General features: G+C 47.9%; 1 protein-coding gene across 1 annotated transcript in view; it reads right to left on the bottom strand.

The window, feature by feature from the left end:
* The window catches only part of Eef2k (eukaryotic elongation factor 2 kinase), a 61,023-nt gene that overhangs the window by 40,612 nt on the left and 5,249 nt on the right, over window positions 1-15,162 (bottom strand). The window contains exon 2 of the mRNA XM_050143234.1: window positions 5,643-5,958. Within this exon, the coding sequence (XP_049999191.1) occupies window positions 5,643-5,882 (240 nt within the window). The 5' untranslated portion in view covers window positions 5,883-5,958. The remainder of the gene's footprint in view (window positions 1-5,642; window positions 5,959-15,162) is intronic.

Here is a 15,162-nt window from a genome sequence, read left to right on the forward strand (position 1 = left end):
CTACCGGGACTCTGAGCTCAGCCTTGAAGAAGTGAGGAGCTTTGGGCTGTGTGGAGATTTGTATGTGACCTGGAGACACTGCATTTGGGGACTGAGGCCAGAACTCAGCTGCAGAGTGCTTCCTGAGCCAAGCTTGAGGCTCTGTCCTGAGGGAGGGAAGATAACTCATGGGGAGATGCTGGGCTTTCAGATTATCTAAACAATGAACTCCAAAGCATTAAAACTTCCCAGGAATCCCATGCTGGGAAAAGGGAAAGGTTAAATTCCAGGTGCCAGCCGGGGGAGGGGCTGCTTCCCAGGAAGAGAGTTCACACAGCTCTGCTGTCAGATCAGCTTGAGGAGACATAGTGGGCCAGTGATGGGAGGGGTGACCCTTGACCTGACCAGGACTGCTGCTATGCCTACCTCTAGCCTTCTGTTTAAATCCAGCCTCATGTGTCAGTGCCCCAGAGGTAGACTTGGGGGGGCGCTGGACCTCTAATTTGTTCCTCTGTACTGTGTGGCCACACAGAGTGACTATCTTTCCATGGCTTTTTGTTATTACTTTTCTCTCTAACTGGTGTATCAAGAGTGGATTGTGGCTTAGCCTAACCTGTCGAGCTCATGAGACAGTGTGTGTGGTGCTGGAGATGAAACCCAGGGCCGAGCCGAACTAGGAAAGCCTTCTTCCTTCGAGCCATATCCCCAGGCCCTGGAATAGTTACTGACTTTATTTTTTTATTTTTTAAGTACAATTACCTAGCAACATCACTCATTTAGTGTAGAAATGTCTTTGTTAGAATCACAACGTGCCATTTAAAGAGATCTCTGCATGGGCTTTGGAGCTGTTTGCATACTGAGCCCTTCTAGCTGTCTCTGGAGACGGAAGCTGGGAAAAGAGGGAGCTCGGGGTATTGGGAGTATGCTCCAAAGCTGCCTCTCCATGGCAAGCAGGGTAAACTGGAACCTGCCCTTCAGGGTCCCCACAGACCCAGAGGAGACGGAGTTATTTCTGGAGTTAGGTGATAGAGAACAAGATAAGCTAGAACTCTAGCCTGGGAAGGAAAAAAAAAAAACCCAACCCAGTGTCTGTAATAACTAAAATTATTAATTTTCTGAGACAAATTCTGAAGGCATGGAGGATGGCTTTAATATTAAATCTTTATACAGTAACAGGTATTTTGTTTATAATGCTAAGTCACTGTCTGTAAAGACCAAATTAAACAAGGATAACAGTGTTTTTACTTTCCCTCCATGTTATTAGACAAAGCCCAGTAACGCTCACCTTCCTCCCTCTCCTTTGCCACTGCACTGCCAGGGTGTGCAGAGACCCTAAGACAAACGCCCTCTTCCTCAGCCAAACCCTAAGGTAATGACTTTGAGCAAAACAAATAAAGAACTACATTTGACGTCACAAATCTCCTCACCCAGCCGAGTGTGGTAGCACACGCCTTTAATGCCAGAATCAGGAGGCAGAGTCAGGTGGATCTCTGAGTTAGAGGCCAGCCTGGTGTTCAGAGTGAGTTCAAGGACAGCCAGGGCTACAGAGAAAAACCTGTCTCAAAAAAATAAAATAAACAAATCCCCTCACCTAAATACGCACATGTAACATGTTATCAAAGTACTTTTTAAAAACTAGACAAATACAGATTTTGAGGCAGTCTAGAAAGACAGGGAAACTATGGGACATGGGAAAGGAAAGGAGCCCTCACTCAGGAGTTAGGTTAAAATAAAGTCACTCAGGCAGGTTGGTAGTGGCTCACACCTTTAATCCCAGCACTTAGGAGGCAGAGGAAAGCAGATCTCTTTGAGTGTGAGACCAGCCTGGTCTACAGAGGGAGTTCCTGGGCAATGAGGGCTGTTATACAGAGAAACCCTGTCTCGGAAAAACAAACAACAAACCAAAACACAAAAATAAAGCCACTCATCAACTGAGAGCCATGAACCTCCACCGCAACAATAAGCATTTCCTATACAAGTTGCTCACAGGGTTAATTTTCCTTCCATACATTTTTGTTGTTTGTTTTTCGAGTCAGGATTTCTCTGTGTAGCTTTGGTGTCTGTCCTGGAACTAGCTCTTTTAGACCAGGCTGGCCTCGAACTCACAGAGATCTGCCTGCCTCTGTCTCCTAAGTGCTGGCTGGGATTAAAAGTGTACGCCACCACTGCCCGGCCTCCATAGATATTTTATAGTAAATAACAATGTCCCAAGCTTAGGCCTGAATGCAGAGAATCTTGGCTAGTGCCTCCATTCCTCCCCCAACCATCACCTAAAGATCCCCAAGAAAACTTTGTTTACAATGATGCCCGTCTTCTGTACCCCTGTGAGACACTTCTACATTATCACCTGTAATCCTGCAGGTACCCCTGAGGGAACACCCAGGAACCTCCAATTCTCAGCAACCCTTCAAACCTCACCAAAATCCAACATATGATGACTGTTGTGAAAAATACACAAAACAAACAAAAAACCAAAACCGGGAGCCGAGCAGCTGATGTCTGCAGCAGGGTGTACACCCCATCTGTCTGTCCATCTGCTCTGTTCTAAGAAGCATGCCCACACGCATGCTCTCAGTGGTGACTTGTCTGTCCTTCTGAGCACCTCTCTCTCTCTTAACCCTTCTGCTGAAGCCTACGTTCAATTCTCTTGACTGGGTCTGGGGATACAGCTCAGAGACTAAGTGCAGGAGACTAGAGCTGGACCCCCGGCACCCACGTCAAAGATCATGCAGGCATGGCCATTTCCTGTAATCTCAGAACTCAGGATCCTCAGGGCCACCGGGCTAGCCAGAAATCAGCAGACTGCATAAAGAGACCCTGCCTCAATAGATAAAGTGGCCAGTGATGGAGGAAGACATCGACTTCTGGTTTCCACACACTACACACACATACAATCACACATATGTGCTGGGCAGTGGTGACACGTGCCTTTAATTCCAGCACACTGGAGGCAGAGACAGGCGGATCTCTGCGAGTTCAAAGCCAGCCTGGTTTACTGAGTGAGTTCCAGGACATCCAGGGCTGTTACGCTGTCTCAACGCCCCCCCCCAATAAATAAATAAATAAATAAATATCACACATGAGAACATGTGAACAGCACATATATATGCAAAACAACACAAAAAAAACCTTTATTAAACCCCAACTTTGCTGGCATGGTGGGGGCACACCTTTAAACCCAACATGGGAAAGGCACAGGCGGTCTGAGATCTGTGACTTTGAGGCCAGCCTGGTCCCCACAGTAAATTCTAGACCAGCCAGAGCTACATGGTGAGACCCTCTCTAAAGACAAGGAAACAAACCACCCTGCTTCATGAACTGTGTTGAAGCCATGACTCATGAGCTAAGGTCCTTAAGGATCAGGGGATCCCTGAGACCGAGAGAGACAGTGGAAGTGTAGCTCCCTGTACCCTCAAACACCGACAATATCCAAGGCAGAGAACAGACGTAGGGGAGGGGCGTTAATTACTGCAAAGGATTTTTCTGAGTAGGTGGTGCTGGGAACGGACCCTGGACGTACCCAGCATGCACTCTACCTCCAGCATGTAAAAGTTCTTTTAAAAAAGCCTTTGTTTTTCCATCAGTAGTAAACGGCTAAGGCCATATGCTGGGGCATGGCTGTCACATCCCAAAGCCGAGTGGTGCGTACTAAACACCTCCAGTGTGCACACAATCTCGGGTGCTGTTTCAAAACAATGGTTAACAAGAACTCAGCCTGCCCCTCACAGGTGAAGTCACAAAGAGAATAGCACACAGTGGTTACCGATGATCAGAAACGCTAATAGGCCATATATACGCACAACTGAATTAAAACACGTAATTAAAACACTCAGTATCTAAGTTCATATCTGTTAAATAATACCTCAATAAAAGCATGAGGTTCAATACAAGTTTTTCTGTTCTGTCTTAAAAAATACGTATCTTTAAGGATTTATTTTCAAAATTTTCATATATATATATACGTGTGTGTGTGTGTGTGTGTGTGTGTGTGTGTGTGTGTGTGTGTGTATGTATGCCACGTGTGCATAAGGGTGCCGAGAGAAGTCAGAAGACAGCATCAGACCCCTTAGAGCCGGAGTTACAGGTGGTAATGGTAATGGTAATGAGCCAGCTGAAGAGGGTGCCAGGACTCAAACCTGAGTTGTTTGCAAGCGCTGTATGCGCTCTCATGGGGTGAGCTACTTTCCAGCCTGCTTGTCTTTTTTAAAGACAGGGTCTCATATCCCAGGCTGGTGATCTTGAACTTCTGACCACCCTTCTGCCACCGCCACCACCTCAGGTGCTGGGATGTTTCCTGATGCCAGGGACGGCCCCCAGGGCCTCATGTGTGCCAGCAAGCACTCTACCAACATACCAACAGAGCTGTCTCTCCAGACCAAAACCAAGCTACTGTACTGTTGTATTTGTGAAGGGTGGGGCCAGTGGTCCCCTTATCTGTGGCTTCCCATTCTGTGGTTTCAGTTATGTGTGGCCAATGAGAGAGAGCATGGACGTATCTACATGTACACAGTATGTTATCTTGAGAAGGAGCGGGATCCCACGTCCACAACTTTACAGTTTGTTTGTTCTGGTTTGGATCTTTGCAGTGCTGGAGAGGGTGCCCAAGGGCCTTGTGTATGGGTAGCAAGAACTTACCACTGAGCCACACCTCCCAGCACACAGCTTTTATTATACTATATTGTTACAGTATTAGTGACTGTTAGTCTTTAATGTGTCTAATTTAAGAGTTAAAACTTTATCATAGGCACGTGTGTACAGGGGAAAATAGCACACAGAGGATTAGACACTAGTCATGTCTCACACATCCTGGGCAGTCTTAGAACACACTGCTCATGGATACGAATGGATTCCTGTACATATGTTCTAAGAAAGATCTTAGCCAAGCCTGGTGGCTCTATGAGCTCAGCATTTGGGAGATGGAACTGGGAGGATAAAGAGGCAGTGGTGGTACATGCCTTTAATCCCAACACTTGGGAGGGAGAGGCCAGCAGGATCTCTGTGAGTTCATGGCCAGCCTGATCTACAGAGTGAGTTCCAAGACAGTCAGGACTGTTTCACAGAGGAAAGAAACCCTGCCTCAAAAGACAAAACAAAACAACAACAACAACAAAAGGAGTTCAGAGTCATCCTTGGCAACATAATGAGGCTGATATTCCTGAGACTGTCTCAATAAATCATAATGAAGAAAGAGAGGAAGAAAGGAAGGAAGAAAAAAAAAAGGAAGGAAGGAAGGAAGGAAGGAAGGAAGGAAGGAAGGAAGGAAGGAAGGAGAGAAATAATCTTGAGCCAGGCACAGACCTGTAATCCCAGCACTCCTAAGGCTGAGGCAGGAGGATCATGATGAGTTCATAATCAGCTTGACTACTTAGTGAGACCCTGTCTCAGCAACAACAGCAAACCATGAGCTATAATATAAGATCCTTATACTTTCTAATGCTCTTTCATGTTTTTCATTGTACCCTGCTCCATTCTTTCTTGAATGCTGAGATGCTGTCCGTAAGCTATTAATAAGCTCACCAGATTCATGCACACAGGTATAATGTTCACGGAATGAGATGCACTGCTGGGGTTTGAAGACGATTATGAAATCAGTTAGAGACCCCAGCTCCCCATCCCTCATAATAGGTGAGCTGGACACAGGCGCAGAACAGGTGGCCACTCACCTTGAAGTGGAAGGAACTGGCCGGTGACCCTATGGAGCTACACTCTGGTTTCACTCGGTTGCTGTAGTTCTGGGCCTTGGAGCTGACATTCTGGTTGGACATGCGGTCATCAGTGATGGGGCAGATGAAGTAGTCCTCATCATCGTCACTGTCTTTGTCAGACTCCCCATTGTGGCAGGCTCGGGAGGACCCGCCACGGTCAACACCTTCCAGGCGGAAGATAAGGTCTTCGTCTGCCATGTTTCAGGGGAGCCCGTGTTACTCGAGGGGTCTGCTGTGCAGCCAGAGTTACTGCGCAGGAGCAGCTAGGACAGTCCTGCGGGGAAAGCAGAGTGGAGGGCATGAGGGTGGTCGGGATACCTGCATGATGCTGAAGATGGCCACGCTGGCAGAAACCCATGTGGAGAGGCTGTTAGCAACAAGCTGGCAATAAGGTGGGAACATTTCAAATGTCCACGCCTGCTGGCCCAGTCCCTTCACTTGAGACAACTCTGAACGCTTGGGAACCAGAAGTGCCTCGCAAAGAGTCACAGCTATCTTCCTTTAAGGACATAAACCATATCGAATCTCTCCTCCTCTCACCCACCCTCCAGCAACTCCCCTCACAGAAGGACTAGAACTCAAATCCTTCTAAGCTACACCAGCTGGGCCCCTGGAACCCCGCCCATCATCCTCAGGCCTTAGCCGCTCTTCCTGGGACACTAGTTTCTTTCCACTCAGTGAGCACATCGAGGGTGTCCCCACCCCAAGGCCTTTGGACTCTTTCCCTGAGCCTGGAACAGCCGTCTGTTCCATTTCTCGTTATGGGGGCTGTAGTCCAAAGGATGACACTTCAGAGAAAACTCCAGATTCCCTGTTGTCTTCTCAGTGATCATCCTGAGTTTAAACTGTCCTCTGTACTTTCTTTTCTTACACTTTTTTTCCTATTGAAAATATTTTTTTTTTTACATAATATATCCTGATTACAGGCTTCCCCTCCCTCTACTCCGCCCAGTTCCTTCCCACCTCCCCTCCTACGTGGATTCACTTCCTTTCTGTCTCTCATTAAGAAAGAAAATGTTTCTAAGGGATAATAATAAAATATAGCAAGATAAAATACAATATAACAAAACTATTACATAAAAGTTGGACAAGACAAACAGAAGGAAAAGGGCCCAAAAGAAGGCACAAGAATCAGAGACACTCACTCGCACACCCAGCAATCCCATAGAATCACTAATATGGAAGCCATAATTGCTGCGGGAGCGCCTTCTGCTCCTTCAGCCAATAGCGGCTGAAATACCAGCCCACTGGGGGGTTCTCTAAAAAAGAGTGGCAAGCCTTGGCTAGCTCTCTTGGTTCCAGCTCTTGTTCCAGAGACTAGACTCCTTTCCTGATGGTTGGTATTCTGTAAATTTTACCCCTAAAATACCTCTTTAAATCCAAACTGATGGGGGATTGTTTCGCACATTACATAATCTATACACTGAGTACCCGGTGCAGGCCCTTGCAGACCATTGCAGGCCCTGGGCACGCTGCCTTGCTCTGTGAACTCACGCTGATCCAGAGGACCTTGTTTTCCTGGTGTCCTCTATCCTCTGGCTCTTACTGCTACTGGTGGGGTTCCCCAAGCCCTGAGGGGAGGGATACAATGGAGACATCCCATTTAGGGCTGAGTGCCCCAAGGTGTCTCACTCTCTGCATGTCTGGCTGTGTTCTCTGTATTTGTTCCCATCTGCTGCTGGAGGAAGCTTCTCTGATGATGGCTGAGCAGGGCACTGACCCATGAGTATAGCAGAATGTCATTAGAAATCGTCTTTTTTTAAAGAACAGTAGTATTTGGCTTTGCTCTAGGTCCCTGGGCTACCTAGTCTCAGGTTCTCGGTCACCCAAGCAGTGAAGGGTATGGGTTCCACCTCAGGGAATAAGTCTTTTACTTATTTTGTGTGTGTGTGCATATGTGTACATGTATAGCTATGTGTCTGTCACAGAGCAGGCGCAGAGGCTGACGGACTCCCATCAGCCTTTGCAGTGGATGACTTAACCTGCTGAGCCGTCTTGCAGGCCCTTTTCCTTCTGTTAGCCACACGCTCACTGATTGGCCTAGAAGTGCCTGGCACAGACAAGACATTTGATGTGTTTCCCCTCAGTAAACAAACGAACATCCCTGCAATTGTCCCCTGGAACTCCAATAACTCAATAACAGCAAGAAATTGCTAGTGCAAAAAGAGGAACATGGGATGTACTCACTCATATTTGGTTTCTAGCCATAAATAAAGGACATTGAGCCTATAATTCGGGTTCTTAGAGAAGCTAAATAAGAAGGAGAACCCAAAGAAAATCATATAGGCTTCCTCCTGAATATTAACCTTCATCAGGCGATGAAAGGAGACAGAGACAGAGACCCACATTGGAGCACCGGACTGAAATCTCAAGGTCCAAATCAGAAGCAGAAGGAGAGAGAGCACAAGCAAGGAACTCAGGACCGCGAGGGGTGCACCCATACACTGAGACAAGGGGGATGTTCTATCGGGAACTCACCAAGGCCAACTGGCCTGGGTCTGAAAAAGCCCGGGTTAAAACCGGTCTCGCTGAACATAGTGGACAATGAGGACTACTGAGACCTCAAGAACAATGGCAATGGGTTTTTGATCCTACTGTACCTATTGGTTTCGTGGGAGCCTAGGCAGTTTCGTGGAGGCTCACCTTACTAGACCTGGATGGAGGTGGGTGGCCCTTGGACTTCCCACAGGGCAGGGAACCCTGACTGCTCTTTGGGCTGACGAGGGAGGCGGACTTGATTGGGGGAGGGGGGGGGAAAGGGGAGGCGGCGGTGGGGAAGAGACAGAAATCTTTAATAAATAAATAAATCAATAAAAATTAAAAAAAAAAGAAATTGCTAGTGTCCCCATCAGCGAAGGCCTGTTATATAAATTATAGTATTTCTTTCTACGAAATAAGGTACTATGTGATGGCTAGAAGTGGGGAGGCCCAGCACCCAGGGACACACCCACACAGCCAGGGAACAGTGCGGCAGGACTGTCAAGAAGGAAGTCTAACACTTGCAGGGCTAATGACTTCCAGCCAGATACTAAAATGACTGAATTCGTCAAGAATGATCTTCAACACATGGGCTGGAGAGACCCTGAATACCTTCCTCACACTGCATGCAAATGTCCCATGGAAACAGACGAAGGCGTAAGAGCCAAACTCAGGAAATTCAGGACATCTTCAGAATCTTCATAATAAACAGAGACTTGGGTGCAGGCAGTAGGGGTGGTACTGGGACGGAGCCCAGGGACTTGCACATGCTAGGCACGCGCTCCAGCCTAGCCCTTGGGTGTTTCAGTTTTCTTTGACATAAGTTTTATTTTATATAGTGTCCTTTAACTTTCTGTGTACCCGAGCTGGCCTTTGACTCACAATGTCCCTGCTGTCACCATCTCTCAGGGGCCTCGACTACAGGTAATTTGTGACCATAATCAACAGGATTTCTTCAACATGGCGGCCAAAGTACCAGTAACAAAAGAATAAATAGTTAAAATAAAAAGCTTGTGTGTGATGAAGGACACTGCCATATAAGAGGGGAGCTGGAGAGACAGCTCAGTGGGTAAGAGCATTTCTTGCTCCTGCAGAGCACCAGGGTTCAGCTCTCAGCATCCATACAGTAGCTCACAAGCATTCATGATTCCAATTCCAGGGGACCTGACACTCTCTTCTGGCCAGACACACATGGGGTATGCATACTCACAGGCAGGCAAAATACTCATAAAAAGTAGCCAGGCAGTGGGGCACATGTTTTTAGTTCCAGCACTTGGGAGGCAGAGGCAGGCGGATCTCTGTGAGTTCGAGGCCAGCCTGGTCTACACACTGAGTTCTAGGACAGACTCTGAGAGCTAGATAAACCCGGTCTCAAAACTGAATAAATAAATAGATGAAATCTGAGAGAGAGAGAGAGAGAGAGAGAGAGAGAGAGAGAGAGAGAGAGAGAGAGAGCGCGAGAGAGCGAGCACAAAGGCCAACATTCTTCTCCGGCCTATGTTGTGTTGTCATGGCAGAGAAAAACACAGAAGAGACACACACATACAAATAAACAAACAACAAAACTAAAGAAACAACCTACAAAATGAGAAAAAAGGTTTTCAAATCATGAACTCATATGATAAGGGACTCAACAAAGAACTCTTACAATCAATAAACACAATAAAAACAGCCAAAGGATTTGGACACTCATTTGTCTGGAGCTGGGTGTGCTAGGGCATGCATGCCTCTGGAAATATCTCTAGAAACTGAGGCAATGAGATCATAGGCTTAAGATTAGCTGGGCCAGACAGTGAGATATTGTCAAAAAAAAAAAAAAAAAAGCAACAATCTCTCTTGGAGGACTTGAGTTCAGTTTCCAGCCAGTAACCATCTTGGGTGGCTCACAGTTGTCTGTAACTCCAGATTCAGTGATCTGACACCCTCATCTGGCCTCCACAGTCATATGTATATACATGCACATATACGTATATACACCTGCACAAATGCAGAGAGAGAGAGAGAAAGCAAAAAGAATTTTAAACGCACACACAAATAGCTGGTGTACATATGAAAAGGTGTCAGGGAAATGCAAGTGAAAGTCACACCCCACTAGGATATAGTTTTAAAGCTGGGCCATAATAAAAGTCAGCAAGGACGTCCAGGAACTGGAACCCACAGTTCCTAGTGAACCCACAAAATGGTGCACCTGCTACAGAAAATCCGGACAATTCCTCATGGTCCAGCAATTCTGCTCCCAGGGTGCAGCTCAAAAGAAATGAAAATATGTCCTTATAGCCACTAGCAAACAAGCTGGGCTTGTGGCTCACGTCTGTAATCCCAGCATTCTGAAGGCTGAGGTGAGAGAATTGCAAGTTCGAGTCCAGCCTGGACTACACAGTGAGTTCCAGACAGACCTATCTAGGCTACACAGGAAGACCCTGTCACATGCACACAGAAGGGGAGAGGGGTTGACAAGAGGCTTAGTGGGTAAAGGTGCTTGCTGTACAAGCCTGGCAATGAGAATTCATCAGAACCCATATGACGGAAAGAGAACTGATTCCTCAAAGAGTCCTCTGACCGCCACAAGCACACCATGGCGCGTGTGTCCTTGCATACACATTATGTATGTACGCGCACAATTAAGCAAATGTTTATAAACTTTACACAAATGTTCCTAGTGTCCCTACGTCCGGCATAGTGTTTAGTTTTGTTTCAGCCATTTCTTTCTTCCAACACCTTGGCACTTTCTTGGCAGCTACTGAAACAGAGGACATACATTTACATTCTAACAACTCAGTACAAACTCCTAAAATGGAAATTAAAATCTCAAAACCCTGTACTTAGCCTTCCTTAATAAAATGCATTCAGTGATCTTCTATTTATCTTTTTATTCGATTCCTTAGCGTGCTGGCCACACACTGATTTCTCTGCTCCCAGTTTGAAACTTCATGTCAGCTGCCAAGTTTGTTTCTTACCCTCAGAGCAGGAGAGTCACCAGCCTGGGACAGATGCCAGAGCCACCAGATCCTCTTTGGGGCTTGAAGCTCCTAAACCCAGAGCCTGCTGTGTTCCAGTCAGCCTTACGGACTGGGACAGTGTGGTGCCCATAAAGCCAACAGACTCAACCAGGTCAGTGGCCCTGGGAGCTAGGATGGTGCCACACCCACAGCGTCAGCTGTGACACCAAGAAGTGTGGCTTGGAGTTGAGATGCAGAACGTGGCCACTGGTGCAGATCAGGGCTCTGTGGTCATACTCAGCTCCCAGCCACTACCTGCCCACCCCTCCCCCACTGCTTGACAGCGGCAGCCGCTGTGAGGGGAAGTGGTCTGTTGCCTCCACAGCTAGCTCCCAGAAGCCTTGAGACAGAACCACAGATAAACACTCTCCTGACCCCGGGGACCAGGAACCGCTGCTGACAGCAGCTGTGACTGCCTGGCACCATGCCTTATACCCAGCAGGCGCTTGGTATGCATCCAGAACCCAGAGAACCCGGTGTTGCGAGTTTCAGTGTGTTACGAATCTGCTCTTAAGGAAGCTGAGACAGCACCTGTCAACTGTCAAAGCTGTTTGCTACTACAGAGCTAAGCACATAGTCTCTCAGATAAGAGCTGCATTTTCCAGACTACTTTACAGCCAGGCAAGACCATGAGCTGTGAGACTTCTCCTGGGGAGACACGAACAACTGTCCTTTCTCTCCTAACAGGGCGGTGAGGACAGACAAAAGAAATGTCCCTCCAAGCGAACCAAAGGGGTTACTCACTACCAGGAGCAGGGGTGACTCAGAAGCAGCTCATCGTCTACAGCCTGCCCCTGCACGGTGAGAACTCAGAAAGCTGCAACCTGGAGCTCCGTGCCTACCTGTGGGCTTCTCTCCTGGCTGCAGAGTGTCTGTTCCCCAGCAACTGCTCAGTGTCTATATGTCTACAGGAGGAGCCTGACTAGTCTTTCTGAGCTTCTCCCTCCAGAGGGGAAGTTTCCGTTCTGTGGAAATGTTTTCACAACACCATACACCCAGGTTGAGCTGACTGACTCAGAAGCAGAAGGCCGTATACAACTTTGTGGAAGGGTTGGTTGTTGTTTTTAACATTTATTTGATTTGCTTAGCTGGGGTTGGGGACACACTACAAAGTTCATGGGGAAGTCAGAGACTAGCGGGAGTCTCCTTTACCACGTGGGTTCCAGGGACCAAACACAGGTCATAGGCTTGGCTGCAGGCGCCTCTACATTATGAGCCTTCTCCTTGGCCCCTTAGGGAAAGATGTTTCAAGGCAGAGAGAGAAATGTGTCCTTCTGGCTAGAATGCAGGTGTGGTTGCTTGAGTTTAGGCAGCTCTGTTAGGCTATGAGGTACAAGCCACACCCTAAGGTTGGCAGATGCACAACACACAGGTCTCATATCGTGGGACAGCATCCTAGTCATGGTCTCGTGCACACCATACTTTGATATCAGAACCTGTAAGATCATAATCTATTGCACTCGCTGTTCCTTTTTCCCTTACTACAAGCTGCTAATTGTATTGGTTCCAACCACACTTCCATATGCCTAGATGCCTGGCTGGGGACACTTGAGGAAAACTAGCCACAGTGCAAAGTTGGAACTTGGTGGCTTCATCTCCCCTCGGCACACGAAGACAGGCACCTGGGGCAAGTCAGATTTCTCCAGATACTAAGAAACTCCAGCAGGCCTGACCTCAGCTTCCAACTCCAGTTCTGGTCCCCAGTCCCGTAGCAAACTCAGTCTATTATGGGCTCCCAAATCCAAGGAAGGAGAAAGACCCTAGTTCACACGACATGAGAATTTTCTAGAAGCTGCTCACTTAGGTACTCACAACATCCCCTCCCAGCCTGACACACCTGGGGAGAAGTGTCTGCAGAGAAGCAGCTGGCTCAGACTCCATCCCTGCCTCTCTCACTGCCATCAACCTGGGGTGCAGAGTCGTAACCGTCGGCCAGCGCACAAGTACAGGCCAAGACGCAGGGACGACAATCATCTTCATCTGTGTAAATTGTGAGGGTGAGCCTTAGGTCCCAGCCAGATGGGGACCTGGATGTCTGGGAAGCAGCAAAACCAGGCTTCCTCAGGTGTCTACAGCAAACAGCTGTGGACGTAAGAGACTATGCTTGGAATGCCCAAAGCAAGGCCTACAGGTTAAGGGGCAAACCACAGTAGTGGCTGGATCACCTTGGGGCTCACCCTCAGTGCTCGGGGTTGCTGTTCTGGGGCAGCAAAGGTTGCAGCACCCCAGAGCCACTGCTATTACTGCCCTGCTCTGACTAGTGCCCATGTAGGATATGCCCAGAAACCTTTGCCCACAGCCTAGGGCACGCAGACAACTATAAACACCTGCTCTCAAGATGTACTTGCTTCTACCCAGGAACACGTGGTTAGAGGAGCTGGAATCCAAGCTGTTCCAGCACACCTGCGCTTGCTTCTGGGCTCTACGATTGATCGTCATCATTGGTTAGCATCATTATGGCCTATCACAGTGATTGTTTCAGGGGTCATGTGACTCATTAACTGTCTCCAACTCCAGTTCCAGGGGATCTGACACCCTCTTCTGACCTCCAAGGGCACTAGGCCTCACATGGCACACATACATACATGCATGAATGCATGAACAAAGTACTAATAAACAACAACAACAACAAATCCCTAAACATACAAGGCAGAGCTGGGGATATAGTATTCACCTACTGTGTATAATGTGGGCCTGAGACCAGTGGCGAAGGGGAGTGCTGGGGCTGTAGCTCAGTGACACAACCCTCGCCTAGTTAGTATATGCAAGGCCTGGGTTCCATCCCAGCACTAAGAAAAAGGAAAGCACATGGTTAAAAAATAACACCCCCTTCCCTGTCAGGGCCACTTGTAACGCCACAGGTCATCATGTATTTCTCAACTCTTGCGAACAACCTTTGCAACTGTGGGTAGAGCGGAGCTTCCCACACTTAGATGTTGCTACAATGTTTCCCACTATGGGGGGGGGCCCTCTTGCTGGGTACCACCTAAGTCAAAATCACATACTTTCCTGTCCTTGTTGTTTCCTATTAAATCTACTTCTCAAACTCTGTATCACCCTGCCTCACCGGGTTCTCAGCGCTGGGCTCGGGGCTGTACTATCACACCCGACTTCTAGGTCCCAAGATCTTTCAGCGTGGATTTCTTGGTATGATAATCAAGGCTTAGCCCCATTCCACCCCCACTGGTGGCTCTGCCTGATCCATCAGGTGCCAGGCAGGAACTTTCTGCCCAGCAGAATTGTCAGCACCTTCCTCAGAGTCTAGCGCCAGTTCTTGCCACCAAGAGACAGCAGGATAATGGGACTTTGCTGTTGCAGATGGGTAAGATGCAAAGAAAAAAATCCTGAGAGGATTTTTCTAGAAACAAGACAAACCAGACATTTGAAGAGCTGGCTGCATGCCAGGTGCTCCACTCAGCATGTTTGCATGTGTGTGAAGATGACAGGAGCCACTGTCACCCCTTTCCCACCCTGCTCTGCTTCCCTCTAAGAAGTGAATAAATTTCACAGAGAAAATGAGGATCAGAAGAATTTAGTAACTATCCCAAGGTTGTTCAGCTGGCCATGGCAAAACTAGGACTTGAACTTAGATCTGTTTGTCTCAAAGGTCTCGTCAGGCCACCTTATAGTCTTTTTTGATTTTTTGTGACTTGGGTTTCCTTCTTGGGGTTTCACCCATGTCACCAGGCCACTGACTTCCCAGGTGGTAACACCTCAGTGTCCCATATGCCAGCCGGAGATGGCTGCCTTTTTCTGTAGTTCATTCCTGCGACCTGCACAGATGGTTTGTGTCAGGCTTGGCACTCTCTCTGGGCGGTAGTTGGAAGAGTGAGACCCCATTCCTGTTCTGTGAACATTCACACAGTCTGGCCTGTGCAAACACAGAGCATGTCCTGAGAAGTGAGGCTCACTGTAGCCCTGGTGTGACCAGCCAGGAGTACACCAAGTCCTGGGGACACCAAGCCAGTGCAAAGAAGATGATTAAACATTAAAACCCAAAC

Source organism: Alexandromys fortis, unplaced genomic scaffold (genome assembly GCF_014885135.2).
Source record: "Alexandromys fortis isolate MF-2015 unplaced genomic scaffold, M_Fortis_MF-2015_v1.1 scaffold_45, whole genome shotgun sequence".
In the NCBI taxonomy this organism is placed as follows: domain Eukaryota; kingdom Metazoa; phylum Chordata; class Mammalia; order Rodentia; family Cricetidae; genus Alexandromys; species Alexandromys fortis.